The sequence below is a fragment of the Mus caroli genome, unplaced genomic scaffold, assembly GCF_978045245.1.
Source record: "Mus caroli unplaced genomic scaffold, Mus_caroli_1 scaffold_14, whole genome shotgun sequence".
Taxonomy (NCBI): Eukaryota; Metazoa; Chordata; class Mammalia; order Rodentia; family Muridae; genus Mus; species Mus caroli.
Window position 1 is genome coordinate 19700675 of NW_028227269.1, and position 27900 is coordinate 19728574.

At 42.5% G+C, this 27900-nt stretch overlaps 1 protein-coding gene across 1 annotated transcript; it reads left to right on the forward strand.

The window, feature by feature from the left end:
- Positions 1-538: 538 nt before the first annotated feature.
- On the forward strand, positions 539-24191 carry LOC147001168 (uncharacterized). Its single transcript, XM_085830441.1, has 5 exons — positions 539-838; positions 944-1024; positions 19012-19138; positions 19341-19401; positions 20736-24191. The coding sequence occupies exons 1-5, from the start codon at positions 539-541 to the stop codon at positions 22396-22398; spliced, it is 2232 nt and encodes a 743-aa protein (XP_085686567.1). The 3' UTR covers positions 22399-24191.
- The last annotated feature ends 3709 nt before the right edge of the window (positions 24192-27900 follow it).

Sequence of the window (27900 nt, forward strand, 5' to 3'; positions counted from 1 at the left end):
TAGAGGTCATGGAGGGTGCGGGGTGGGAGTTGTGCACCCGCCCTGGAACCCCAGCACGCCCAGAAGGCAGAAGCAAAGCAGCAGCCCACAGCCGCTGACAGGCCCTGATCGCACTTAGCCCTCCTTGCTGAGGCCTCCGCTTCCCGGCGGCGCGGTAGCGGCGGGCGCCCGGATTGGCGGCCAAGCCTGCGCCCCGCCCCGCCGGGCGGGCCTCCGCGCCCTCCCCAGCCGGGCCCTCCCTTTCCGCGGGATGCGTCCCGGACAGCGGCTTGGTGGCGCTTCCTTCCCGCTGACTGTGCTAGCCCGCGTCTGGGCTCCTTTGGGAGGACTCGGAAGCTGCGGCTCCCAGAGCACAGCGGGCAGAGCTGCGGGCTGCACGCGCCCCTGCTGCCACCGGGCCTCCCGCGGTGGCTCCCGCGCCCCGCGGCGACTTCCGCACCCACGCTTCCCTTTGTTCAAGTCCCCGAGCGGCGGCGGGGTCGGAGCCCGCGCCCTGGGCGACTGAGGCGGCCGCAGTCCGCGTCCCGGCGCCCTGGCGATGCCGGACCAGATCTCCGTGTCGGAATTCGTGGCCGAGACCCTTGAGGACTACAAGGCGCCCACGGCCTCTAGCTTCACCACGCGCACGGCCCAGTGCGGGAACACCGTGGCGGCCATCGAGGAGGTGAGCGGTAGCGTCGCCCGCGCCAGGCGGGAGGCTAGGGTCGCGGGGATCTCGCTGCGTCCTGGGGACCCGCTAGGCTTCCGCGCCTGGTTCCCGATACCCAGTGCTCTCCGCCTGCGCCCACACCCGGGAAAAGGTTCTGGTCCCCCAAAGCCGGACGCAGCCGGACCAGCAGTGCCCGACACAGAAGCCCTTTGTTCCCTGCTCTAGGGAGAGGCTGCTTGGCCACCTTGGGCCTTTTTTTGGGAACGCTCCTGTCTGTTCCCATTTCCCTCGCAGGGTTTCAGGTTCTTTGCTCCCATCCTCGGAGAGGTCAATTTCGGCTGCAGAGTCTGTAGCAGCTTCAAGCCGGGGAACCCTGTGAGCTCTGCGGCCCCCGAGTGATGGCTCTCCCTGCGTGGTCCTCTCCAACTTGTTCCGGAAGTAGCCCGGCGGGGGCAGCTGTGGCTTCTGAGCCAATATGTAGAGCAGATTCAGGGACCCCTTATCTCAATTCCCACTACGTGCCACAGAGCAGCGCTGTGGGATGTGGAGAATGGTCTCTTTGAGGTCCAAAAGGTCTTTGGTGGCCGCTTCTGGGCTACCTGTGTAGTGCCTGTTGACAGTATGATCAGCTCCTGTGCCCTTAACCTGGAAAGGGCCTGCATAGTCATTGTATTGAGTGGCTAAGCCGCGAGCTCTCCAGATCCTGGGGAAGAGGGACTGCGAGAAGGAAGCAGTTTGGGTTGAAAATTGAAGCAGGCTTGGAAGAGGCTGTGTGAGTCCAGAGACCACGGCTGTCCATAGCTTGGGAAAGCCTCACTTACATCATTTTCTTTACCTCCCCAACAGAATTTAGAGTTTCGTGTTTTCAGCTCTGTAGGCTTTGTTCGTCGAGCTGGACTCACAAAAGGTAGCTGGAGAACGAGACACACATGTGTAGCAGTAGTGAACCGATGACTACATTTCTTTTGCTCAGAATTTTAAGATCAAGGTAGACATTTTAAAATACTCTTGCCAGAGGTTGTTGTTCGGAGAGCTTTTAAATTAAGCTATGTCATTACATCCTTTCCCGTTGGTTGAACAAAGCATTCGCTATTAGGCTTTGGCTGGGCGGGGAGTGGGGTGGGGGACTAGACTGTTGTTCTTTCGTGTAAAATATTTGTCTTTGTAGACCGACACAGTCAGGACTAGACTCAATGAAAAATACTAGGTTCAGCATCCTGCTCTTGGAAGTGAGCTAGGGTATCCGTTCTTCTCCTTCACCCTAGTCCCCTTTCTTTTCTCTCTCCTGTCTTCCCAAAGATCTGCTTGTAAATCTTTTGTAGCAAAGTCAGTGAGAGCAGGTTGCTTTAGTCCACTTTTCTCAGCCTGGCCTTTAGGTGCCACTGATGCCTTTAATGAGACAGGTGGGGGATGAGGGGGATGAGATCTCCTCCCCCATGAGGGCCCTTGAAAAGCACTAGGAAGATAGTCACAGTGTTTTGAAAATACATCATTAATGCTTATGAAAATAATTACATCCAAAAAGGTAGGATTCCCTCTGTGGAAAGGACACTTGTGTCTGATGTCCTTAAAAGACAGCCCATGTTTATAAGGTTAGGACGCTTCTCTCATTGTATTGAATTAGTTAGGTATCAGTAATACTGGCAGATGTTGGAAAGCCAGGAAAATACGAGTTGCAATTAAAGTAGGCATGGCCTCTCTCTGATTAATTTTAGTTTATTTTGGATGAACCCAAAGCTGCTTTTCCATGCAGTGCAGGAGATTACCCAAGAGCTCAATTACTGAGTAGATTAAAGAGAGACTGGATTTGGTCATTCTGTCAAATAGCAGGCTGGCTTCACTCAGCCTCCAAAGCAGAAAGTGGATTTGAGTTGGAAACAGGAAAAACCTGAACTCCTTGCAGGCTCATCTCATTTTAAGTGAGGCCAGCATCCACTCTAAGATAATAGTGTGTATGAACTGATTCGAAGGGTGAAAGGACTCAGTGTGGATTACTTAAAATAATGCTTTCTTTCTCCTCCTACATAATTTAATGTTTACTTCCAAAACAAAAAGTTGTTCTCTGTCTAGTGTAATAACACACCATGTTTACAATACTTGGACTTTAAGCAAATGTCTTTTTATGGTCAGATGAGACATTAGGGTAGGTTTTGTGACATACAAAAAGTTACGCATTTCATAGAAATACAACTAAAAAAATAAGTCCCGGGTCTTCTACTTAAATGAGTTATGGAATAGGTAAACTTATCTGATTAACTTTGGCAAACCTGATTGCTCCCAATTGAGAATATGTCTAGCTGTTGTCATTTTTTGACTGAAATAGGCTTTTTTGACTGCACACCTGTATCTTGAATTTCAGTTGTTTGCCAGTGCCTGACCTGTATTACAGGTATCAAACTGTTGTATTTAATCTCTATCCCTGCTGTGCAGATAAGGGATTTGAGGCTAGGAGATTAGTTCAGGTTATAGACACAGCAAGTGGAGTTTAAATTTGGCTGGATGCTGCTTTCTCAAACTGCATGGCTTTTTCTAATGCTTAGTTATGGTGCTTTCTCAAAACTTCCCATAGCTAGATCAGCCACCTCCGAGTCAGGCTCCATCACTTTCCAGTTGTATGAATTGGGATGAGACCGTAACCGAACATAGATACTTTTACCGTTTTCAATCCAGTTCACAGTCTAGATAATCATGTCTATTTCTGAAGGTTCTGGTACAGTACCCAGTAGACTTAGTAAATGGTAGCTGCTTTACCAGATTTCACTGTAGTTACTGTATAGACCCTGGAATGAGAATGGAGGAGGGGAGAAGAAAATGAATGAATGGATGAAGGCGTGCATATAAATGGAAATTGTTGTCCCTCCTCCTAGGTGTGCCTCTGTGTGTGTGTGTGTGTGTGTGTGTGTGTGTGTGTGATGGTTCCTGTGCTGACCTAGGCCAGAGGCTGAACTTGCAAAGCTTTCCTGAATCAGTTCCCCACAGCCTGTCTCTGCTTCCCCTGAATCCTGGGGATCCCCATGCAGGTTCACAAGCTTGTGCAGCAAGCACCTGACCCCCTAAGCTGCCTTCCCAGCCCCCATGCATTCTCTCTAAGGAACTTATTGTCTTGGTAAAAGGTGAGAGTGTAGGTGGTTTGAAACTTTTCACTTCCTGATGACTTTCTCTGGGTGACTTACTTTGCACAGTTTGCAAAATGCAGAGCACAACTGGTGTCAGCTTTGTGCTTTGGAAATAAGGGAGAAAATAAGTAATTGTGGCATAAATCTGAAAACTGAGCTGCGACACCCCCCAGCCTCTTCCCAGCTTTGATTTTTATATCTTAGTTTATTTAAGCCTCTGGTTACTTCAAAATACTCTGGAAATAGAGAAACATTGTGTACATTCCTGGGACACTCCTGTTGTTTGTTAGGGCTTCTTCATAGCTCCATTCATTCCTACCCTGCTTATTTGGCATTGATGTGGTTTTAAAAATAAATTTGATATTGACTCTTAAGTATTAAAATTTAACTTTTTCCTTCCATGGCCATGAGTCTCTTGTTCTGTTGTCCTTGGTTACCTTGGAAATCGCTTTGCTGTTCTAACTGCAAAAGGAGAATGAACATCTGGACTGTACAGACTCTCAGGGGGATGCTGTTCATGGGGCCAGGCTGCGCCCAGCAGTTCCAGTGGGAACTGGCCTTGCATTTGATTCTGAGTTGTAGTCCTTTGTGACTTGTTTGTAAACCAGCTCCTTCAGAATCCCAGGCTAACAGATTTTGAATCTATGGTCAGAAGGATGCCCCCTTTTTCTCAGTGTATCCTTGGAAGGGAGTAGGTTAACAGTCGATCATTTTATGCTGCCCTGAAATCTGAATTGGTGTCTCTGGAACGTCTTGAATCAGTTAGGGTGGAATTGGTTTCCCTCCAGCTGAATTCAGTTTCTCTTTTATGATTAGTAGTGCAGTTACTATGCTACCACTCCTTGTGCATCCCAGCTCTTGCTGTGGTTCATTTGGGACCTGCTGCTGTGTGTTAGGTGAAGGGATTAGACATCTCTTCTCTTTGAAAGAATCTGTGGTTCCGTGGGGAGAAACCAATTCTCCAGGCAGATCAGTGACGTGAGGCCATGTCTGCAAGTGCATCTATGGTGATGATATAGAGAACAGGAAGACTTGGACTGCTTACATGTGATCAGGGATGTGGATGAAAGGGCCTTGAATGGAATCCTGGTGTAAGAGGCTCCAAGGTGGTTTAATCCAGTCTTCCATATCTGTGTCCCTACCTTAGAGAAATATTTATCCACTCTTGGGCTGGTGATCAACTAGGCCTTTGGTAGAATTTTCCTATCCATCCAGGCTGCAGAAGGCTCCTTAGGCCAAGAATTTACAGAGGCCTTTCATGGTGGGGAACTGCACTTTTGGCTTTTGGTCAGCATTGTAGCCCAAGAATGAAGTCAGCTCTTTGCTAACATTACTCTGTCTCAGATGCTTGGTGGGGACATGGGTTGGTGGCCACTCTGTTGTGTGATGTAGATTCAGGACTTTGTTCTCCATACTTGCAGGAAGTCCTGTTGATGAGCACAGTTTTAGGCCCTTGCAACTGCAAAATGCTTCACTTGACAACACCAGTCAGTGTGGTGTGGAACTTGCAGAGCCTCGGGTTCCATGGCAGAGCTGTGGAAATAGAGTGTGCATTTTAACAGCACTCTCAGGAGCAGTGTGTGCACCAGGGTTTGAAAGTACTGTTGTAGGCTGCCCTGAGTCCTGGCTGTGTTCAGAGTTGCCGGGTGGGCGAGGGGGTGTCTGTGGACTGGAAGAACCTGGTTCTGCTCTCCTGAATTCTGATCTCATATGATTTGGTTGAGGCCTGGAGCTTTTATATTTGTAAAAGGCTCTTCCCTAGTTGATAATCACTGATAGAGAGGTGATTATGTCAGGTTGTGTGACAGGTTGTGATAAGACAAGGTTATGCATAACTTGGGGAAAGGATGTGGTTTGGAGGGGAGGAAACTGAAGTCAAGACAGGCATCTCTGCAGAGGTGACCTTTGAGCAGTCTGGAATGTAGAGGCTGCCTGCTTGCAAAGACCTAGGCATAGATGAATCCTGGAAAAGGGCTGAGATGTGAGTATCAGGGCAGACAGAAGGCCTGTGATCAGAGGTGAGGGAGAGCAGAGGGGCCTGTGTGGAGGGGTGGCTTAGGTCCAGATAGCACTGGGCTTTACCTTGGGGAGAGAATTTGCACGTTGGCTGTGGAGTGGCGCAAAGCTGTTAGAGGGTTTGGTGCTCAGACTCCCATGGTCTGATTTCCTCTTTAGGATTTACTTTTTATTGATTTGTATCTGTGTGTGACACTCAGAATGCAGATGTCCTTAGAGCTTATGCAGCCGGAGTTGTAGGCAGCTGTGAATTGCTTGGTTGTGGGTGCTGGGAATGAAACTTGGTACCTCCTGAAGAGCAGGAAGTTCTCTTACAATAAACCATTTCTCTAGCCACTGCTTCACAGTTTAAAGACATTTCGGTGCTTGTTCCTAGTCCCAGGAGAAAGGTGGGGAGACCAGCAAGGGAGTAGGGGTTCATTTGGATGCTGCGGTGGTGGCAGTGCAGAAGTGTCCTTTGAACTGGGTGTCATTCCCTGGTACTTGAAGCATGGGTCTCCTATCATCCCCAAGGTAAAAGTGGCACTGTCCAGCATGCCTTAGTGGTAGAGACCAGGTCTACTGTGAGGATTGGCTGTCTAGAGGACTTGTATTGAAAGCAGTCTTTTTGTTTTTTGTTTATTTGTTTGGTTTTGGTTTTGGGTTTGTTTTTTTGGGTGGTGGGTGTTTTTTTTTGAGACGGGGTTTCTCTGTATAGCCCTGGGTGTCCTGGAACTCACTTAGTAGACCAGTCTGGCCTCGAACCCAGGAATCCACCTGCCTCTGCCTCCTGAGTGCTGGTATTAAAGAGGTGCACCACCACACCTGGCTATAACTAGCATTTTTATGAGCTTTAATTCTATGTTAAGAAAATGTGCTTTTGCCAGTTCGTTGCCTAATACCAAATGGTCAGCACCAAAGCCAGACATATAAATAATATTATACAGATTGTGCAGGCTGTGTTTATATGTTTAGGGAATATACATATATGTATGAAATAACAAATGAAAAGAGAGGTTATGAATTTGAAAGAGGAAGCAGGGATATGTGGGTTGGTTTGGAGAATAGAAATGATTAGATTATATTACAATTTCAAAAAATAAAGAAAAGTAATTGTAAAGTAAGAAAGCATTAAATTATTTCTTTTTGGGAGAGGTCATGAAGAAGTATAGCAAAGTAAAAACAAAATTCGAGGCTTTTAGGCCCAGGCTTGGGAGTGTGGTCTTTGTGGCTTAGTGCTCCAGGTTCTGGTCATAAAACAGATAGCGACATTCCTCCACCCACCCAATTCCTGGGTTCAATTCAAAGAATGGCACCCTGACCATTACTGGAACCTGCAATGCAAATGTGCTATTGTTAGGGGCTCTTAGAAACTGTCTTGAGAGATAACCTGACACTTGTGACTTTACACTTCCTTGTGACTCTTAACTGGTATTTTTGGTATTTTCCAACAACGCCCTCCCCACCTCCTTGAGTTGTGGTTTCTTCCTTTAAATACCCCCTTACTCAGCTACTGGGGGGGGGGGCAAGGTCCTCTACCCCTGCGTGGTGTATGACCATGGGCCCAAGAGCGCTCTTGAATAAAAATCCTCTTGCAATTTGCAGCAAGACCGTTTCTTGTGGGTGATTTTGGGGTGTCGCCTCTCCTGAGTCAGAACTTGGGGGAGTCCTCACGTTGTGGGTCTTTCAGTCATATAGGCACCATAGAGTCATGTGACTCTGGGTTTCAGCAGTTGACAAAACAGGAGTTCTGACCACTCTGGTTGGTTCTTCTATGTCCTTTCACTGTACAGAAGTGGTTTTCCTTAGTGCAAGCTAGTGTCCATTGAGTCTCTGCAGGCCAGCTTCCATTGTTGTCAACTTAGAGGAGCCAAGACTGACAACTCCAGAGATATCAAGTGCTAACCCCTGGGGAGGCATTAGAGGCCCTTTTTTTTAGAGGCTTTTCTTTTCTTGTTTTACTTTTTAGTCAGGGCTTCAGGGTTGCCTTGAACTCTATGTACCAAATATAACTTTGGATTTCAGATCCTCCTGCCTCTACCTCCACCTTCGAAGGCTGCAATTACAGCATGTTTCATCATGTTTATTTTATGTGGTGCTAGGGATCAAACTCTGAGCCTCTTGAATGCCAGGCAAACATTCTACCAACTGAGCTGCCTCTGTAACCTCTAGAGGCATTTACTGAGAGGCCTTCACTGCCACAGAGTGAGTTGTCTAATAATATACCTGGTCCCTTAGGGCTGTGGGTTCCAGAAAACCATCTGGGTTGTGTACATAAAGGTCTCATAGTGAATGGATTGAGGCTGGGTCTTCGAGGCCAGGAGATCTGTGTGTGGTGGCTGCTGCTTCTTAGAGGGGCACAAGCTAAACCATGCCAATTAAGGTAACTGTTAGGGACAAACCTTCCACCTAGGGCTGTCCTAATCATCAGGATACATTCTTCTCAGATCAAAGAAAAAGTCTCCAAAACTAATACCCACAGGAACATGGCAAAAGAGGGAGTACAAATTGCATCAGAGGACACATTTGGTAAAACACTTGTTTTCTGGATATAATGTGACCATTGCACTCTGGGCAGTGCCATTCCATTTATATGCACAAGATCCAGCCTAACAGATATTGAGTAATATTCCATCAGGCAGCACTAAGTGACCTTAGTAATGATGGTGATGGTGATGAAGAAGAAGGAGGAGGAAGAGAAGGAAGAAGAGAAGAGGAAGAAGAGGAGGAGGAGGGAATGGAGGGGGAGGAGAAATGGGGGAACTAGGAGGAAAAAGAAGACACAATGGAGACATGAAGGTGCAAGTGTCAGAGAGGATGTAGGTAGAGGTAGGAATGAGAGATAGAAATAATCAAGATATACTGTGTGCAAATATGAAATTGTCAAAGAATAAATTAATAACAAATAAATAATAAACCTTCCAGTTCAGCTCACCCCTGCTTCCTGACCATTGCCTTGCCTCTAAAAACCCTAACACTAAGAACCCTAATCCTAACCGTAACTCTCTAATAGGCTAACCCTAAGTCTAACCCTGCTTACTGTGAGGGAAATGTGTTCATTATACCTTTTGAAGTGAGAAACCATTTCTTAATCTTGATCTTTTGAGATTGTCAGATCCACCTTCAATCTAGGCAATAGATTCTTTTGGCATCCTACATACATAAAAGACAATGAACAGGGTTGTTCTTTCATTGTTTATACTTGCCCTATTTTTGTATTTTAGAAAAGGTGATTTGCTAGTTTGATTTTTAAAATTGGCATTGGAAAGTACTTATTTCTTCAGAATTCTTGTACATAGTGAATATCAGCTGTAATAACCTGCAACATGAGATAACCCGTCCTTGATTTTTCTAAGTTCCCTTGGCTGATAGCCTTTCTATATTAGACATTAGAGAGACATTCTATTAAATTTCCTTTCTATATCCACAGAGAAATTCATTCTGATTTGAGATATGTTTATCTAGAGAACCTGTCCTAATACAACTGTGGCTTTTCTCTACTTTGCCACTGATGGTGATGTGCTGGCTACCAAGAGGGCTCAACAGTGTTTCCCTTACATTTCTGGCTTTCCTCCCAGGGTTGTTTGGTATCATCTGGTGAAAGGGAGCTGCAGTCTCCCTGAGCCCAGCACTGAGCCCCAAACAAAACTCTTGTTTCCTAAAATCCCTCTTTAATGTTCATTGCCTGGGCTCCCTCCCACTCAGATTGATAACCCCACTGCATCTTGGGTAATGGGCTATGCAAGCTCTTCCCCTGTATTTCAGGAAGAGGAAGGCAAGTGCTGTGAGGCAAGCTCAGGCAAGGTCGAAGTCAGGTCCTGGTAATGCAGGATCATTGCTCACAGAGGGCAGGAACAGGCAGCTGACTAGCCTGAGCTGGAACGTGTTAGGAACTAAAAGGGGGCCCTGGGGAAGAAAGGAAAGGGGGGGGGGGAAGGCCCACACCCTGCCAGAGTTCCACCTATGCTCTGGACAGAGATGTTGGAGAGCTGCCATACACTCTTTGCTCAGCCCCGGGTGTGCATCTAAGCCTTTCACCCACTCTTTGGGTGTGAACAAGGGGCAGCCCAACCTGGGAGCCCTGGGGCTACTTTCCTAAAGCCCTGGGGTTATGGGAGAGAGGGAAGAGGGATGAGAGGTTCCCACACCTGTGAGAGTGAGCACAGTGGATCTTGACTGGAGCACATGAAGGCCTTCCATGGGGAGATTAGAAAGGGCTCATTACGAGAAAGCCTATCCCATCCTCCAAGCTTAGTGGGCCTTGACGAAAGGAGATATTCTATGGTTTTAGAGCTTTATTATAGAAAGGCAGGGAGAAAGAGAGAAGGTAGAAGAGAGAGAGAGAGGCCCCCTTAGAAGGCTAGAAGGGGGAAGGCTAGATAGAAAGAGAGTAAGAGGGAGAGAGGAGAGGAGAGGAGAGGAGAGGAGAGGTCAAAGAGAAAGGAAAGAGGAGAGAGGAGTGCAAGAAGTGAGAGGTAAGAGATCAAAGGAGTGAGAGCAAGAGAGATAGGCGGGGCTGAACATCCCTTTTTATGGTCTTTACTGTTGCTAGGTAACTGGGGAGGAGTTTAGCCTGAAGGTCAGAAGCTTGGGACTTTGCCTACATGACTTTTAGCCAGGCTTCTCTTGTGGTGGCTGGGGTGGGGGTGGGGGACTGTAACTTAGGCAGGAGCCTGAATTCCAGAAGCATGAGGGAATTGATGCCTTCCTTGTCACATAGGTTAATTATCACCCTTCCGGGGTTCAGACCTCAGCTCAACTGGAGACCACCCTGTCCATGCTTAGCCCAGTGCCCCACATGAATGGTGAGTTCTCCCCCAGGGCTGGGAGGGGTGAGAGTCCTCTTGGGGACTGGCTCAAATGCTAATGTAGTGCAAACCACACCTGAGATCTGGAAAAGGTGTGGCCCTGGACTTGAAGCACACTTTAACCTTGAGGAAGGGTGAGACCCACTGGCCAATCAAGGTCTCCACAGGCAGGCCAGCCAGTCAGACAAGGAGACATGATCTTCCGGGTGCCTTTCCCCAAGTTCACTGTGGCTGTGCAGGCTTGAATGGTTCTCTGTGTCCTGCTGTGAGCTCTGCTGTTGGGTGCTGTGAGAGGACCTCAGGGAAGCTCTGATTTCGAGGCATGGTGAGCACAGGGTTACTGCCCACAGAGGGTAGGGGCAGGGTGCTGAGCAGTGGAAGCTGGGGTGGTGAGTCCTCTTTGGGGCTAGATGGGAAGTATAAGCCATATGTGAGCACCTGTGAGGTCTCTCGTGTTGCTCCTCACTTGCTCCATCAGGGGTGACCTCTAATAACTTCCCTATCATTTCCCAAATCCTTTGGACCTTAGTTAGGCTGGCTTATGAAAACAAGGGTGGTTTCTTTGAGTCTGTAGCACACATGTCCAAACCCCTTTGTCTTTATTTATACATTACGAAAACAGGTAAAATTCTAATAGGTCTGATTTCATACATTATACTTGTTTTTGTTTTGTTTAGGTTTTGTTAATTTTTGTTCTGTTGCAGTTTTTTCATATTTTTTGCATCACATGTTTAGTGAGTTTATTATTATTTGGGAAAGGGACTTTAATAATTTCAGAATTTTTTTGTGGTTTTATTGGAAAATGATAGACCTCTGAGCTGATATTCTTCTATTCCAATCATTTGTAATTTTCGCCTTCACATATTTTGCAGAAGTCCCAGTTGTTTATTGCCACGAAACTTTTAGAATCCACATTTTTTTAACTGAAATATCAATTTTTTCTCTTCGTTTTGAATCCCTGAGATTCTGTCTTCCTTTCCTGTTCTGTGGGTGAACCTTGCCTCTGTAGTTGTCAGGTAATCTCATGTCCTGCTCTTAGGGACTTAGCAACTCCTTATGTCATTTCCTGCCTCCATCCCCTGTGTCTGTTGTCAGGCGTGCTTTATATGCATCAGCCATCAGCTATAGCAGATCTCTATTTTTGTTCCCTGTCTCTGTTCTCTGCACATGCACACTCTCTGTCATCTTCCCCTCATGGCTCTCTTTCTCCTCCCTGTCTGTGTGTCTGTCTGCAGGTCCTCTTGTGTATTTCTATCCATCCCCAGGTTCTCACTCCTCTCCCTTCCCCCAAACAACCTCTTTTGCACTTTATCTGTTGCATGCTTTCATTTCTCAGACCTGCTGTGATGGGATAGCTTGGATTTCTTGGTTGCAATTGTTCCTGGCTGTTACTCTCTATGTTGCTATGCTGGTGTGTAGCCATCTCTGTTTGGGTGATTATTGACCTAGGTACTGGCCTCTGGGTTTGTCTTTTTGGGTGGGAGTTTTGTTCCTGGGTTACTGTTTGATACATGGATTTGAAGAGAGTGTTCACTGACAGTTTCCTATTTTACTGACCTATTTTGTAGGTATGGTCAACAGGGGATGCTTTGTGATATTAAAAGCTGAGAGAAGCGACAGGCAGGAACAGAAGATCTTAGTAATCCACAAGGAGCCGTAGTCAGAAGAGAGGTCAAGCAGCCCATGGTGTTTAATACAATGTTGGAACAACTGGGAAAATTGAACCTGTGGTAAATCAATCAATCATGAAGTTGATCTATGGAAGCTTACCTTGTGTCCTTTCAGTCATGGAATGTGGTTGAATAGGGAGTATCTGCCCAAGTGGGGGCTGAGACACAGGGATGAGGCAGGAATGGATAGGCAGGTGGGGATTGTCTATGGTATCTATAGGAAGCTTGCACAGGAGGAGAGGATATTTCCACTGCTACTCTTTACCAGTGTTAAGGGCAGCTGATATTAGGGTCTGCAGTAACAGAGAGTGAGGTAGGTCTTTGGACAAAGTCTAGTCTACAGACAGGCATGGTTGTGGTTAACCAGGAGTTTCTGTCTATAATCAGGGGCTCAGCAACAGAGATGAGTTTGTAAATCCCAAACAGTTTGCTTTTTGAGAATGTACATTTGTACATTCCAGCAAAAATCCCATGACAAAATCCCCTTATCAACAGCCAGTTAAGGTACATCAGCAGGGTTAAGCTACATAGAGATAACTAAGACCTCCTATAGAAACCAAAAACAGAAACAGCTTACCCATCATGGTTGTCAGATTTTTTTGCCCCCCTTGCTTGGTTCCTGCACATTATGCCAGACATACAATTTTCAAAATATTACAATGCTGATTTGTATGCAAACTCCCCACTCTTGTTGTAACTACAATAAATACTCAAAACCTCTAGACTTGATCTCTCAATTTGTACCTAATGGGAGTTTGACTGCTGAGAGTCCTTGTTACTGAGGTCATAAAAAAGGCCTCTGTGTGTTTGCATTGCAATAGGCTCTGTGCTGTTCATTACAGTTTCTGTGAGTTAGGCATAAAACCTTCATGCTTTGACTGGAACCCCAAGACCCTCAGGACTCCTATCGGAACGCTTGAAAGACCGCTGTTAGGATGTGTCATTGTTGTTCTTTGCATCAGTGACCTGTCTGTCAGAAATGTGTCTGTGTACCTTGGTTTTTTTATTTTTCTTGAGTACTTGTGGAGTGAGATGAACATAGTGAATGTGGAACTCCAGTGAAGTGGAAATGCTGGCGAGTCGTAGCTACAAAGGGCTAGGAAGATGTTCCAGACCCTGGAACAGGGGTTGTGTGCCCCTGGCCTTAATTTCTGGGAAGTTACAGCAGTCTTGGAACCCTGCTCCATGGCTCACAGCTGCCAATCCTGTCTTCATTTTCTCCTCTGTACAAGTGGTGGAATCTGCTGCTTAGCCTTCACTGCCCCCTCGTGGCCCTCTATTATGTGTGTGCCACTTTAGTATTCTCTAACTGAGAGAGGAAATGAGACTGTTTCCATCCCAATTGATATAGTTACTCACCTTCCACCTTGGGTTAAATCCCTCTTATCAAGAGGACCTGTACCCATTAAATTGCCCTTGACAGAGAGCTCTTTATGACCACATTCAGGGTAAAATCAGACCCTGCAAAACAGGGTGGAAAGGACAAAGAACTCATTTTGCCCCCTTCTAAACAACCCTGTTCTCAGTCTATATGTGACTCTGTAGTTTTGAACTTGGAGCTGTTAGTATATAGGAGGTTGTTTTTCATCCCTTCCAGCAAAGTTAGCATATCTTCCTTAGACCATCAGTCTTATTTCCAGGTCTGTGGGGCAATCTACTCCTCTATTCACCTTCCAGCTGTTTGGCCACCTCTTTGGTCTCCCTGGCCTGGGAATCCAGGGTTAAGGACACCACACCACAGGGCAGTGCAGCTTCCCTTCTCCCCATTCCACCATATCCTTCCATGCTCTGAGCCAGGAGCCCTTCCCATTTTATCCTGGCTCAGACACTACTCCAACTCCCTGATGTGGTGGCAGGGGTCCTGTAATGATATGGTTAGATCATTGGTTTTGGAATTTTACAACTCTCTCATTTATTATTGTCTCTGTGTCATAGTTGTTTTAATTCAACATTTCAGGCTACAGTCATCTGAAGGAGCCTCAGTTGCAGGTGTGCCCTCATCAGAATGGCTGGTTTCTATGTCTCTGAGAGATAGTGTTGATAATTGATATAGGAAGACTCTTCCAGGAAGGGTGGCAATATTGGGAAGCAAGTGGACATGGGTTGGATGAGAGAGCTAGGTGAGCATTGTAGCCACCTGAGGCTATGTGAACTGGGTTCCCCTGAAAGGCAGCCCGGGGCTGAAAGAGATCAGACAGAAAGAACAAGGCCAAGACAAACCTTTCTGTTCAAAGCCTCTGAAGTTTACTGAGAGTCCCTGCTTATAAAGAGGGTAGGCCCATCATCTGCCAGCCCATTCTTTGTGCCTGGAGCCAGCCCATAGGCGATCTATAGGGCTTGTCTCCAGATAGTCTCCAGGACCTTTCAGCAGGAAGCAGAGTATTGGAGAAGTGCAAATAGGGCCATCAAGGTCAGAAGTCTCTACCTTAGGTGTACTGTCTGGTTTTATGTGTCAACTTGACCAGCTGGAGTTATCACAGAGAAAGGAGCTTCAGTTGAGGAAATGCCTCCATGAGATCCAACTGTAAGGCATTTTCTCCATTAGTGATCAAGGGGGAAAGGCCCCTTTGTGGGTGGGACCATCTCTGGGCTGGTAGTCTTGGTTCTATAAGAGAGCAAGCTGAGCAAGCCATGGGAGGCAAGCCAGTAATGAACATCCCTCCATGGTCTCTGTATCAGCTCCTGCTTTCTGACCTGCTTGAGTTCCAGTCCTGACTTCCTTGGTGATGAACAGCAGTATTGAAGTGTAAGGCGAATAAACCCTTTCCTCCCCAACTTGCTTCTTGGTCATGATGTTTGTTTAGGAATAGAAACCCTGACTAAGACACTAGGTAATCTCCTTCTTAATGGCAGCAAGGTGAAAGTCTGGCTCAGCCTGCTTCAAGCATGAGAGAGTGACCAAGCAAGAAAGCAAGGCAGGAAGTAGTGTTTGTCAAATATTTTTGCCTTCATTTTCTAGCTTCAGTTTCTAGTCTGAGCTCGCAATAGGATGTGCTGTGATCTGACAGAACCATGTAAAACAAACATTTATTACCTGAGATGCTTCTGCTCAGAGGAAACCATCACAGCAGCAGAGTTGCAAGGCAGAACAATAACAACAAAAGCAACAACAACAGCAACAACAACAATTGTTTCAAAAGCTGATTTTGCTGCTGGACAGAATCTCTGTTCTCTATTGAAGGAATATGGAAAATATCAGAAATTGAGATGGCAAAAGTCATAGAAAGCTGTATATGGAGCTTAATCGGTTGTTCCCATAGGATCTGGAAGATTGGAGCATTTACAGTAATGCAGCCACAGGAAGTTGAGGTCATACTATTTCAGTGGAAAATAGACTGAAAACTTTAGGAAGAGGTCATTTCTGTGATATTTTGGCCAAAAAAAAAAAAAAAAAAAAGAAAAGAAAACTAGAAAACTTTTGTACTTGGCTTATGCCCTGAGATATTGAGTAGGTCAAACAAACAAAAATATTGCCTGATTTGTATATTTTTATGCAACTGATAATTATTTGTTCAATCTTCCTATTTCCTTTTTTTTTTTTTTTCCTCTGAGACAGAGTTTCTCTGTGTCTCCCTGGCTGTTCAGGAACTTACTTTGTAGACCAGGCTGTCCTCGAACTCAGAAATCCCCCTGCCTCTGCCTCCTGATTGCTGGGATTAAAGTCCTGCTCCACCAAGACCTGACTTCCCCTATTTCTTTATTCAATTTACATTCTAATTGTTACACCCATCCCATTCCACCTTCCACAGTCCCTCATTACTGACTCCCTTTTATCTCCCCAGGGATGGTGGGAACCACTTTAGTATCCCTGAACTATGGCATGTCAAGTCTCTGCAGGGTTAGACACATCCTTTCCCACTGAGGTCAGACAAAGCACCCCAGTTAGGGAAACAGTTTGCACAGTCAGGAACAGCTTAAGGGTCATGCCCTGCTCTGGATGTTGGGGACCCCATGAAGACTGACCAGCACATCCACTACATATATGGTGGGGGCCTCCATCCCAGTCTGTGTGTGCTCGTTGGTTGGTGGCTCCATCTCTGAGAGTCTCCTAGGTTCTGGGTTAGTTGACTCAGAGGGTCTTCTCATGGACTTCCTATTCCTACAGAGGCCGTCAATTCTTTCCCCAACTCTTTTAAAATACTCCCTGAGCCCTGTCCAATGTTAGGTTGTGGGTCTCTGCATATGTTTCAGTCAGATGCTGGATGGAGACACTCAGAGGACAATGATGCTAAGCTACTATCTGCAAGTATAACAAATTATCCTCAGTAATGCCAGCCTTGGTGCTTGCCCATGGGATGGGTTACCAGTTGGGCAGGGTATAGTTTGGCCATTCCCTCAGTCTCTGTTTCAACTTTGTGCCTGCCTTACTTGCAGACAGAACAAATTTTGGGAGTAAAGGTATTTGGTTTTCTTGGTGTAGTGAACACTTCACTGGTGGTTCTGCCTGACTGCAAGATGTCACCTCTTCATGGCCCATAATTCAATGCTTTATATCTAAGCTAAGATCACCTCCCTAGCCGCATTTGTGCCCTCCCATTCATAGTCTCAGGCACATTATACAGATGCCCCCACCCTAACCCCCCTCTCTCCCAGCATCTGCTGATTTCATTTCATTTTCCTGGCTCTCTGGCCCTTGTCTCTTACCACACTTGTTCCTAACACTCCCCTTCTTATTTCTTAACTACTGTCTCATCCAGTTTCTCCCTTCCATCTACCTCTTCTGTCTCTTTCATAACCCGTTGAGTGAGATTCAACCATGCTCTTTTGTGCCATGTCTTGTTTACTGTCTTTCCGTCTATGAAGTGCACTGTGGTTATCCTGTACTTATGGTTATTATTCACTTGGAAGTGAGTATGTACATTCATGTCCTTTTGGGCCTGAGTTACCTCATTCCAGATATTAGTTTCTAATTGTACCCATTTCTCTGCAAAATTCATGATGTCCTTGTTTTTCATACCTGAGAAGCACTCCATTTTGTAAATGAAACATGGTTTTTGTGTCCACATTTTAGTTGAGGAACATCTGCATTCTTTCCTGTTTCGAACTGTTATAAATAAAGTGGCTGTGAACTTATTGGAGCAAATGCCCTTGTGGGTATATGCCTATGAAGGTACCCTGAGTGTAGTACTTCCTTTGGCTTGCTATGTTGTAAATTAATGGAAGGACTATTCAACGTGTTTCCTCATCCCAGGATGGAACCTTAAACAAAACCTGCTGCAAATGTGGTTCAAGGGAGGCAGGGTTCATTAATTTAGAAGCAAAACTTCACAGGATCATCCATATTGTGCCGCTTCTGGAAACTGAAAGATGAAAATACCATGGTCATAGATTCTTTCTCTATGGTTTCAGTTTAGCACCACTCCAGCCATCTTTTGACAGAGTCAGGATCCCAGGGAAGACTCTGTTTGAGTTCCTTGCATTTAAGTGGTGAGGTTGATGCTTGAGTTGCATTTTGTGACCACAGGTTGTGGAGAAAACTAACGCATTGAGAAATCTGCCATGGAGAGGTGCTTACAGGGAGATGAAGTACCCAAACTGAGAGATGTATGAGAAGTTACAGGAAGAGCACCATCTATGCCTTTAGGAATTGAAGTCCAATGTGTTTGAGACAAAGCTATAGGATTTGATGTTTGCCCTGCTGTTTTTCTTGCCTTTGTCCAATCTTCTCTCACTGTGTGCACATTCCTATTGATTGGAATGGGAAGGGGTATTCAGTGCCATTTTATGTTGGAAAGATATAACTTGCTGTTTGATTTTGCAACTTTGCTTTCTGATGTGGCTGTCAAAATATTGTTTTGAGTGTTAGCAGAGACTTTAAACATTTGAACAGTTCAGGAGCATTTCTAGATTTATCTTGGGGAAGATGAAAGTGTATATACACTCAAAATTTTCCATTTTCTTTCTTTCCTTTTTTTTTTTTTTTGTTTATCCTGTAAATTAGATATTCATTATCACCCTGATCACTGTCCCTACTCTAGGTCCCTGCCCTCATAGACTCCCTCCTCCCAATCTCCTCTGTTTCTCCTTTGAGTGGGGTTGGGGCCCCCTATGTACCCCGTGGGCACATAGATTATAGTCTATTTTTTAGGATGGCATATGCTCATGACATCAATACTGCCTGAGGCTTCAGCGTCATTGGATTTTGGGTATTGATGTTTCCCCAAACTCTTGTGTTTGTTTTGAAATTTTTAAATAAATAGGAGTGTTTTGCCTGTGTGCGTGAATATGAATATCATTACTTCTTTGTAGGAACTGTAGTACACAACTGAGTTCTTTCTATCATTTTTGTCTCAGTGGTTGATTTTTGCAGTGGAGTAAGGGTCTTAATATGTAACCTTTGCTGTCCTGGAATGTGTTACATAGAACAGACTAGGATCCAGCTCAATAACTTATACCTGTCCATGACTCTGGGATTAAAGACGTAAACAAATACACCCTGCTTGTCCATGGTTTTTCTCGTTAATGATTCTTCTTACAATTTCTGGGATGTGTCCTCAGTACTGTTGATCTATTTCACCCTACATCTCCCTCTCAAATGAAATTCCTCTCGAAAGTCTTTACCCTATTTATTTAAAATGTTCATAAGCAACACAGGTGAACCTTCAACTCAATTTCCTTTAAAATGTTATGGTACTTAGATTATAATTTCTGTGTCAGGAAGACAGTGGAGGAAGCACCAGGATTACATGAATATATGGTGAAGGAAGCATACATTACTTTACAGTGATGTCAGTACCATGCTTTGTGATGTACACATGTATGGGATATTTTAGGATGCAGTGACTTATGATGATGTGCATGTGAACTTCACTGGGGAAGAGTGGAATTTGCTGGATCCTTCCCAGAAGAGTCTCTACAAAGATGTGATGCTGGAGACCTACTGGAACCTCACTGTTATAGGTATGACTGTGAATTTTCTTTTGCTTTTCAAAATAGTGGGAAGACATGTCTCTTGGTGAGTGATGGTGCTCTGTTATTACAATTGAGAACAAGGAAGACTGAGCTGAATAAATAGTGTCCAGTGAAGTGAAAATTCACAGTACCTTGAATTTTGCCTCATTTCCAATACTGTATCATTCATTTTTCTGGTACTGTCTTTTAGGCTACACTTGGGAAAACCATCATATTGAAAGACATTGTCAAAGTTCAAGAAGAAATGAAAGGTAATTTTCATGTGAAAGCTTATGCAATTATGCCTCTAAGGAAATTTTACTATGATATGGAAGCTCTAAATCAAAGCAGGAGTGTAAAATGTCAATACTTGAAGTATAACTATAATTACAATTTTTTTTAATATTTATTTATTTATTGTATATAAGTATACTGTAGCTGTCCGCAGATACTCCAGAAGAGGGCATCATATTTTGTTACAGATGGTTATGAGCCACCATGTGGTTGCTGGGATTTAAACTCAGGACGTTCGGAAGAGCAGTCTGTGCTCTTTACCACTGAGCAATCTCTCCAGCCCTAATTATAATATTCTTTAAAAAAATGTACTGTCTAGATGTAGTTATGTGATTTATTTAACAAAGCATTCCTTTAAAAAAAAAAAGACGAGGAAACATTGCCTTAAGAGACACCTTTATTCAATTTGTACCTCTATTAGAGCTATACTGATCTGACAATGTGTATAGACTTACAAGACTTAGATATTGCACATCGAATAGTGATAAATATATATGCAAAACCTTCCGATAAGCCAATAATCCATGGGAAAGTTGGTGATACTCATATTCTTATAGTGAAATTGATCATTTGTTTAGGGTACAGTTTATGAGAGTCAAGAGTGTTGTCATAGGAAAAACCTTAATTCATATATTACACATCTATGAAGAACAAAAGGTCAAACAGCGTGAATGCAGCATGGAAACCTTTCATCTGTTACTCTTCTATTAATATATATATATCATGTGTCACAATGGATAAAAGCCATGTGAGCATAGGGATATTGAAAGAAGCAATGTACCGCTTTCTATCCGAGAACTGTGAGAAAATTGTAAGATTCCATCTTTGGTAGACATTCTGAATATGATAAAAGTTTGCAATGAATTGGTTTTCTAATTTTACTGGGAACTTCCCAAAGCTCACACTGTAGAAAATCTTTATGGGTACTAGGAATTTGTAAATTTTTTTGTTTGTCCTGGTTCACATTCAAATGTGGTACAATTCACGTACAGGAAAAATTATGAAAGCAATTACTGTTATAAAGCTATGAGTTGTTCTATTTTCCTTCTATAGATGAAATACATCATATAAATATCCCATATAAAAAGGATGTTATAAATGTTAGCCATGTAATAACCATCACAGATATCTCGAAAGATGCAAAACAACCCATAATGAGGGAGAACACCATTAACATATAAAGTGATAAAACCAGATGATCTGGTACATCTTTATCAGTAGACCAATTTGTAAACTTTATTCATCTTGATGAAATGATTGAACAGGGAAATTAATATAGTAACCATATCACATGTGCCAATTTTCATTGCAGGTATGTAAGCAATCATAGTGGAGAGAAACTCTATGAATGTAATGAACGTTCTAAAGTCTTTTCATGTCTCAGTCATCTCCAATGTCATAAAAAAAGACAAATTGTAGAGAAAACATATGAACATAACCAATGTGGTAAAGCCTTTCCAACACCCAGTCATCTTAAATATCACAAAAAAACCCATACTGGAGAGAAACCCTATGAATGTAATCAACGTGGTAAAGCTTTTACAAGTCACAGTGGTCTCCAATATCAAAAAAGAACACATACTGGAGAGAAACCCTATGAATGTAATCAATGTGCTAAAGCCTTTGCAATACCCAGTCTTCTCCAACGTCATGAAAGAACACACACTGCAGAGGAACCCTATGAATGTAATCTATGTGGTAAAGACTTTGCAGGTCACAGTCATCTCCAATATCATAAAAAAACACATACTGGAGAGAAACCCTATGAATGTATTCAGTGTGGTAAAGCCTTTGCAGGTCACAGTCATCTCCAATATCATAAAAGAACACATACTGGAGAGAAACCCTATGAATGTATTCAATGTGGTAAAGCCTTTGCACTATGCAGTAGTTTCCAATGTCATAAAAGAACACATACTGGAGAGAAACCCTGTGAATGTAATCAATGTGGTAAACCCTTTGCAAGACCCAGTCATCTCCAACGTCATAAAAGTACACACACTGCAGAGAAACCCTATGAATGTAATCAATGTGGTAAACCCTTTGCACAACTCAGTACTCTCCAACGTCATAAAAGAACACATACTGGAGAGAAAACCTTTGAATGTAATCAATGTGGTAAAGCTTTTACAAGTCACAGTGGTCTCCAATATCATAAAAGAACACATACTGGAGAGAAACCCTATGAATGCAATCAATGTGGTAAAGCCTTTTCACAACACAGTCATCTCCACCGTCATAAAAGAACACATACTGGAGAGAAACCCTATGAATGTAATCAATGTGGTAAACTCTTTGCAAGACCCAGTCATCTCCACCGTCATAAAAGAACACATACTGGAGAGAAACCCTGTGAATGTAATCAATGTGGTAAAACCTTTGCACAACTCAGTACTCTCCAATATCATAAAAGAACACATACTGGAGAGAAACCCTATGAATGTAATCAATGTGGTAAAGCTTTTACAAGTCACAGTGGTCTCCAATATCATAAAAGAACACATACTGGAGAGAAACCCTATGAATGTAATCAATGTGGTAAAGCCTTTGCACAACTCAGTACTCTCCAATGTCATAAAAGAACACATACTGGAGAGAAACCCTATGAATGTAATCAATGTGGTAAAACATTTGCACGTCACATTGATCTCCAATATCATAAAAGAACACATACTGGAGAGAAACCCTATGAATGTAATCAATGTGGTAAAGCCTTTTCACAATATGGTCATCTCCAATGTCATAAAAGAACACATACTGGAGAGAAACCCTATGAATGTAATCAATGTGGTAAAGCCTTTTCAAGTCACAATGGTCTCCAATATCATAAAAGAACACATACTGGAGAGAAACCCTATGAATGTAATCAATGTGGTAAAGCCTTTTCACAACACAGTCATCTCCACCGTCATAAAAGAACACATTCTGGAGAGAAACCCTATGAATGTAATCAATGTGGTAAAGCGTTTGCATGACCCAGTTATCTCTAATGTCATAAGAGAACACATACTGGAGAGAAACCCTAAGAATGTAATTGGTATCATGTGCAAAGTCAGAAAACTAAATGTACTGGAGAGAAGCCCTATGAATGTTATCAATGTGGTAAAGCCTCTACAGGTCACAGTCATGTCCAGTATCATAAAAGAACACATACTTTCCTGATATAGCTGTCTCTCATGAGGCTATTCCAATACCTGGCGAACAGAGAAGTGGATGCTCACAGTCATCTATTGGATGGAACACAGGTCCGTCGTTGGAGGAGCTAGAGAAAGTCTCCAAGGAGCTGAAGGGGTCTACATCCCTGTATGCAGAACAACAATAGAAACTAACCAATACCCCCAGAGCTCATGTCTTTAGCTGCATATGTAGCAGAAGATGGCTTAGTCTGCCATCATTGGGAAGAGAGGCCCCTTGGTCTTACAAACTTTTTAAGCCCTAGTAAAGGGGAATGCCAGGGCCCAGAAGTGGGAGTGGGTGGGTAGGGGAGCAGTGTTGGGGGAGTGTATAGGGGGACTTTCAGGGTAGCTTTTTAAATGTAAATGAAGAAAATATCTAATAAAAGATCGAAATGTAAAAAAAAAAAAAAAAAAAAAAAACATACTGGAGAGAAACTCTATGAATGTAATCAATGTGGTAAAGCCTTTGCAGGTCACAGTTGTCTCCAGTATCATAAAAGAACCCATAATGGAGAGAAACCTTCGAAACCTAATCAATGTGATAAAAGACTTTTGACAAAGTTATTGTCTCTATAACCAATGTGATAAAGACTTTTTACAACTCTATAGTCTCCATTATTTTTAAAGAACACATAGAAGACAGAAACCTTAGGAAGGTAATCGGTGTTGTAAAGCATTTGATGTCACGGTCATCTAAGATGACATAAAAGATCACATACAAGTGAGAACCCACGTGAATGTTATGAATGTTGTAATGCCTTTGCATGTCATAATTCTTTAGGCACACACAAGACAAACTGCATGGCAGAGAAACCCCAATTTAAATATTTGCTTTTCTGAGAGTTGGTTTGGTCATGAGATCTGTTCCTAGCCATTGAAAGGCTGAGGGAGAAACCCTCTGAGTATATTTAATATGGTAAAGCCTTTGCACAATTTTGTAGTCTTTTTCATCATGGAAGAATTTGAACTGGGTAGAAACATTGTGAATCTATTTAGTATGGTGAAGCTTTTTCATTGAGCTTCTTTTTATGTATATACTCCTTTTTATGAGACTATTCATACTGGAGACAGATGCTATGAATGTCAGCAGAGTGGTAAAGCCTTTAAGTTGTTGGGTCCAGTAAGGCTCAACACAACTCACACACCAGGACAATGCAAAGGATAAGATTTTATTGGGCTGGGTTGTGGTGGTGCACTCCTTTAATCCTAGCACTTGGGAGTCAGTTGCAGGCAGACTTCTAAGTTCGACGCCCAACTAGTCTACAGTGTGTTCGAGGACAGCCAGGGCTACACAGAGAAACCTTGTCTGGGGAAAAAAAAAGGAAAAAAAAAGAATTTATTGGAATTAAGTCACTACTGATCAGTGAGAGACACAAAAGTATACTCAGAAGTTTATCTTCAAAACCCCACCGCCCACATGCAACCTGAGACAGAAAGTTGTATAGCTTTCAAACACAAAAACCTCAAAGTCCTGTGCCAACTTACAGCTACATTTTCTCCCAAATCAAAACTTGTTTTTATTGAATGAGTCAATAAATGGTGATTGCTAACTCCTTGTATTTTGTTGTTGTTGCAGCTGCGGGTGGTGTTGGTGTTGGGCTGTGTGTGTGCTTTCCCTTCTTTTGTAGACAGTAAGAGATTATTTACTACCTGTGTTTTCATGTGTATCCTTTACTTCCTCGGGTTAGATTCTACCTCTATCTCTTTGTGTTGGTCAGTATATTTAGAGAGAGGTTGTTTAAATTTGAGTTTATCGTGGATTATCTTAATTTTTTTCATTTACGGTGTAGTCATTTTATTACATATTAAAATCAAGGCATCTGTTATTTCTGCGGCGCATGTGTACAAACCCTTCTGGCGTCTACAGACTCCAAGGAGAAGACATCTGTGATCTTAATAGATCTTCCTTTATGTTTTTCCTGGCTTTTTACCTTTGCAGGTTTTAGTATTCTTTCCTTGAACTATATGTTTTGATTATTACACAAGAAGAGACTTTATTTTTTGGTCCCTTCTGTTTGGTGTTTTGATGATTCTTGTGTTTTCTTTTTGTTAGGAAGCTTTTCTTCTATGATTTGGTTGTCAATACTTTCTGAGACTTTGAGGGAGCATTCTCCTTCCTCTCTTCCTAAGTATTCTTATGTTTAGTCCTTTTACAGTGTCCTGGATTTCCATGATATTTTATATCAGGATGATTTAGACTTAATATTTTCATTGTCTGATTTACCCATTCCTTCTATTGCTTATTCAATGATTGAGATTTTTCTTCCATGTCTGTGTTCTGTGGGTGAACCTTGCCTCTGTAGTTCCTTTTTGCAGTCCTAAATTTTTATTTTTACTATTTCCTAAGATTTAGTTTTCTTTTTTGTTTCTATTTCCACTTTTATGTATTGAATAGTTTTGTTTACTTCACCCGTTGGTGTGTTCTTTCTGGACTTTATAGGAATTTTGGCTTCCTCTACTTTTTGGTTTGTGTTTTCCTGGACTTCTTTGTGGAATTTATTGATTTCCTCCAATTTTTTTCTGTTTTCCTGGATTTCTCTAAGTGATTTGGTCATTCCCTCTTTAAGGTACTCTGTCATCTCCATACATTTGGGGCTATAGTGTTTTTCTTGTAATGTAGCTTTGTTGGAATATTTAAGACCTTCTTTGACAATATAAATGAGCTCAGAGTCATTAGCCAGAGAGTGATTAATGCTGGTCCTTATTACATTATTGAGTACCAATGTCATGGAATGGAATGGCGCTATCTAAGCAAAGTGTTCAGCTTAGATTTAATCAGGTGTGTGATTGATTCCAAGGTTGTTCTTTCTCCTTACACTGGACAGGGAGCCAAGTGAGGCACTTTTTGAAAGAGTTACTTTTTGTGAGACACCTGTTTTTATCTCTAACTTTGAAGTCACCATTAAAAAAAAAATATAGCTGATGGTGACAGGGTGAGCAACTTTGTAATTTTCCAGCGTGTATTTATTCATGTCTTGTGCATGAAGTCAGACCAGATTGGTAGATATGTAAATTGGGGACTTTAGCTTGGTCCAAGCAATATTGAGTTTCTTACTTTGGAGATATGTCCAATGCACTTTCAGGGTTTAGTCAGCTCAGATGATTATGACACAGGCCTTATTAGCTGTGTCATATGATTATTGGCTGTAGTTGTGTGTCATGTGACAGATCATAGTAACTGATATTGCACACAGGAGCCAGGTCAAAGAATATTGAATTAATGCCATTTTTTTCTGCCAGATAACACACACACACACACACACACACACACATATATATATATTCAATTATGTTTCAATTTTTCCTTTTTTAATTAATTTTTTTATTTATTTAAGTACGTCCTGTTCCTGTCCCATTGTGGACAGAGAGACATGTACCTGGGGTAATGAATCAGCCCCTGGATGCTCCTTGGTTTTTGGCTGGGAGGTTTGAAGTGTCCAGGTTAGCTCACAGATTTGTTCTTCCTATCTGGTTGCCATCCTCTTCACCCCCTGAAGTCAGTACACTGACCTGTCCTTATGGACATTTCCCCCTATGACAATATATATATATATATATATATATATATATATATATATATATTCATCTCTATATCTACATATCATCTATAGATCTTCAATCTATACATCTCTATATCTATATATCACCTTTAAATCTATATATCTACATATCTATACATCTATATGTATATATCTATATATACCCCTATCTATACACCATATATCTATACATATATCATTATATATTCATATATATATATATGTATATATAAAAGTCTATATATAAGTCTGTCTATATGTTTAGCTTGATGTAGCTTTGTCTAAAAGGACTGTTATGTTCTAGGTTTTAGATGTTCAGCCTGAGAGGAAACAGTATGAGTAACATTTGATCTAATACCAGATCCTCGACTCTGGACCCATATTTTACGATAATTTTGGGGATTATGATTACATCATTCCTACCTCCTGTGATCATCAGTAAACACATCTAATGCCTGCAGCTGGCAAGAAGAAAGGTTGATGGCATTTCAGTTCCCGGCCTTGGTGTCTTTGGAAGAGACCATGAAGGAGAGGGAAGAAGAAGCGGGTAAAAAGGTCCCATGGGTGGATGGATTGGAAGAGCATGGCCAGGAGGGCTAGCCTGAGAGTATGAGGAGCCTGGGCAGAATATGGCAAGTGAGCAGGGCGTGGTGGCACTCACCTTTAATCCCAACACTAGAAAAGCAGAGGCAGGGGGATTTCTGAGTTCTAGGCCAGCTTTGTCTACAATGTGAGTTCCAGGACTGCCAGGGCTCTACAGAGAAACCCTGTCTCAAAAAAAAAAAAAAAAAAAAAAAAAAAAAAAAAAAAGAATGTGGCGAGTGATATCTCACAGTTCTTAGTAAAGAAGTAGAGAAATTAGCATAGAGGAATGGTATGTGCCCCATGCTTGTGCTTTAATGCTTATAATCATTATTAGTCATAATCATTATTTCTTATTTTATTATTTCATATTATTTCACATTATTCTTTAATATGTTATTACATCGTATTAATATTATTTCTTATTTTATTATTTCATATTATTTCTCATTTCATATTATTTATTATTACTATTTCTTATTAGTAGTTTATTATTCTCTTCGATTATTATTATTATTATTATTATTTAATACCTCTATAATTTATGTGGTGGTAAGAAATCCACAAGTAATATTTACCACAACAACTTGGCTGTAAAAATAGCTTGTACCCAATGACTGAAATGCAATTGAAAGTAAGATGTGATTTTGCACACTTGTAACCTCAGAACTCAACAGACAAAACAGAAACATGGTCAACACTTATTTTCCTGCGATAAGAAACAGTTATTTTCTTCAGAGGAAGAAAGTTCTCTGGGATCTCTGCTAATAAGGTCACACATACACACACACACACATAAGCACACACATACCTCCACACAAACATGCACACATACTACATACATACATTCACACATATACACACACACCACACATAAACATACATGCACCACACATACACCAAACACACACATAAATATGCCCCCACAAAAACACCCACACACATATATGCCACTTACATACATTCACATATATATATATATATATATATATATATATATATATATATATGCACACACACCACATATATTCACACACATATACCACACATACACATGCACACACAACGTACAGCCACACACATACACACACCACACATACCCCTACACAGTCACATACATTCATTCACACATATATACATACACCATACATACTTACATTCACACACATGCACACACACA

What these genes read in the sequence shown, in the direction of transcription:
- LOC147001168 (XM_085830441.1), top strand. Translation starts at nt 539, where the DNA reads ATGCCGGACCAGATCTCCGTGTCGGAATTCGTGGCCGAGACCCTTGAG. An exon ending in GCTTCAAGCCGGGGAACCCT is followed by an intron (nt 1,025 to 19,011) that starts GTGAGCTCTGCG and finishes GGGATATTTTAG; the next exon opens with GATGCAGTGACTTATGATGA. An exon ending in CTGGAACCTCACTGTTATAG is followed by an intron (nt 19,139 to 19,340) that starts GTATGACTGTGA and finishes ACTGTCTTTTAG; the next exon opens with GCTACACTTGGGAAAACCAT.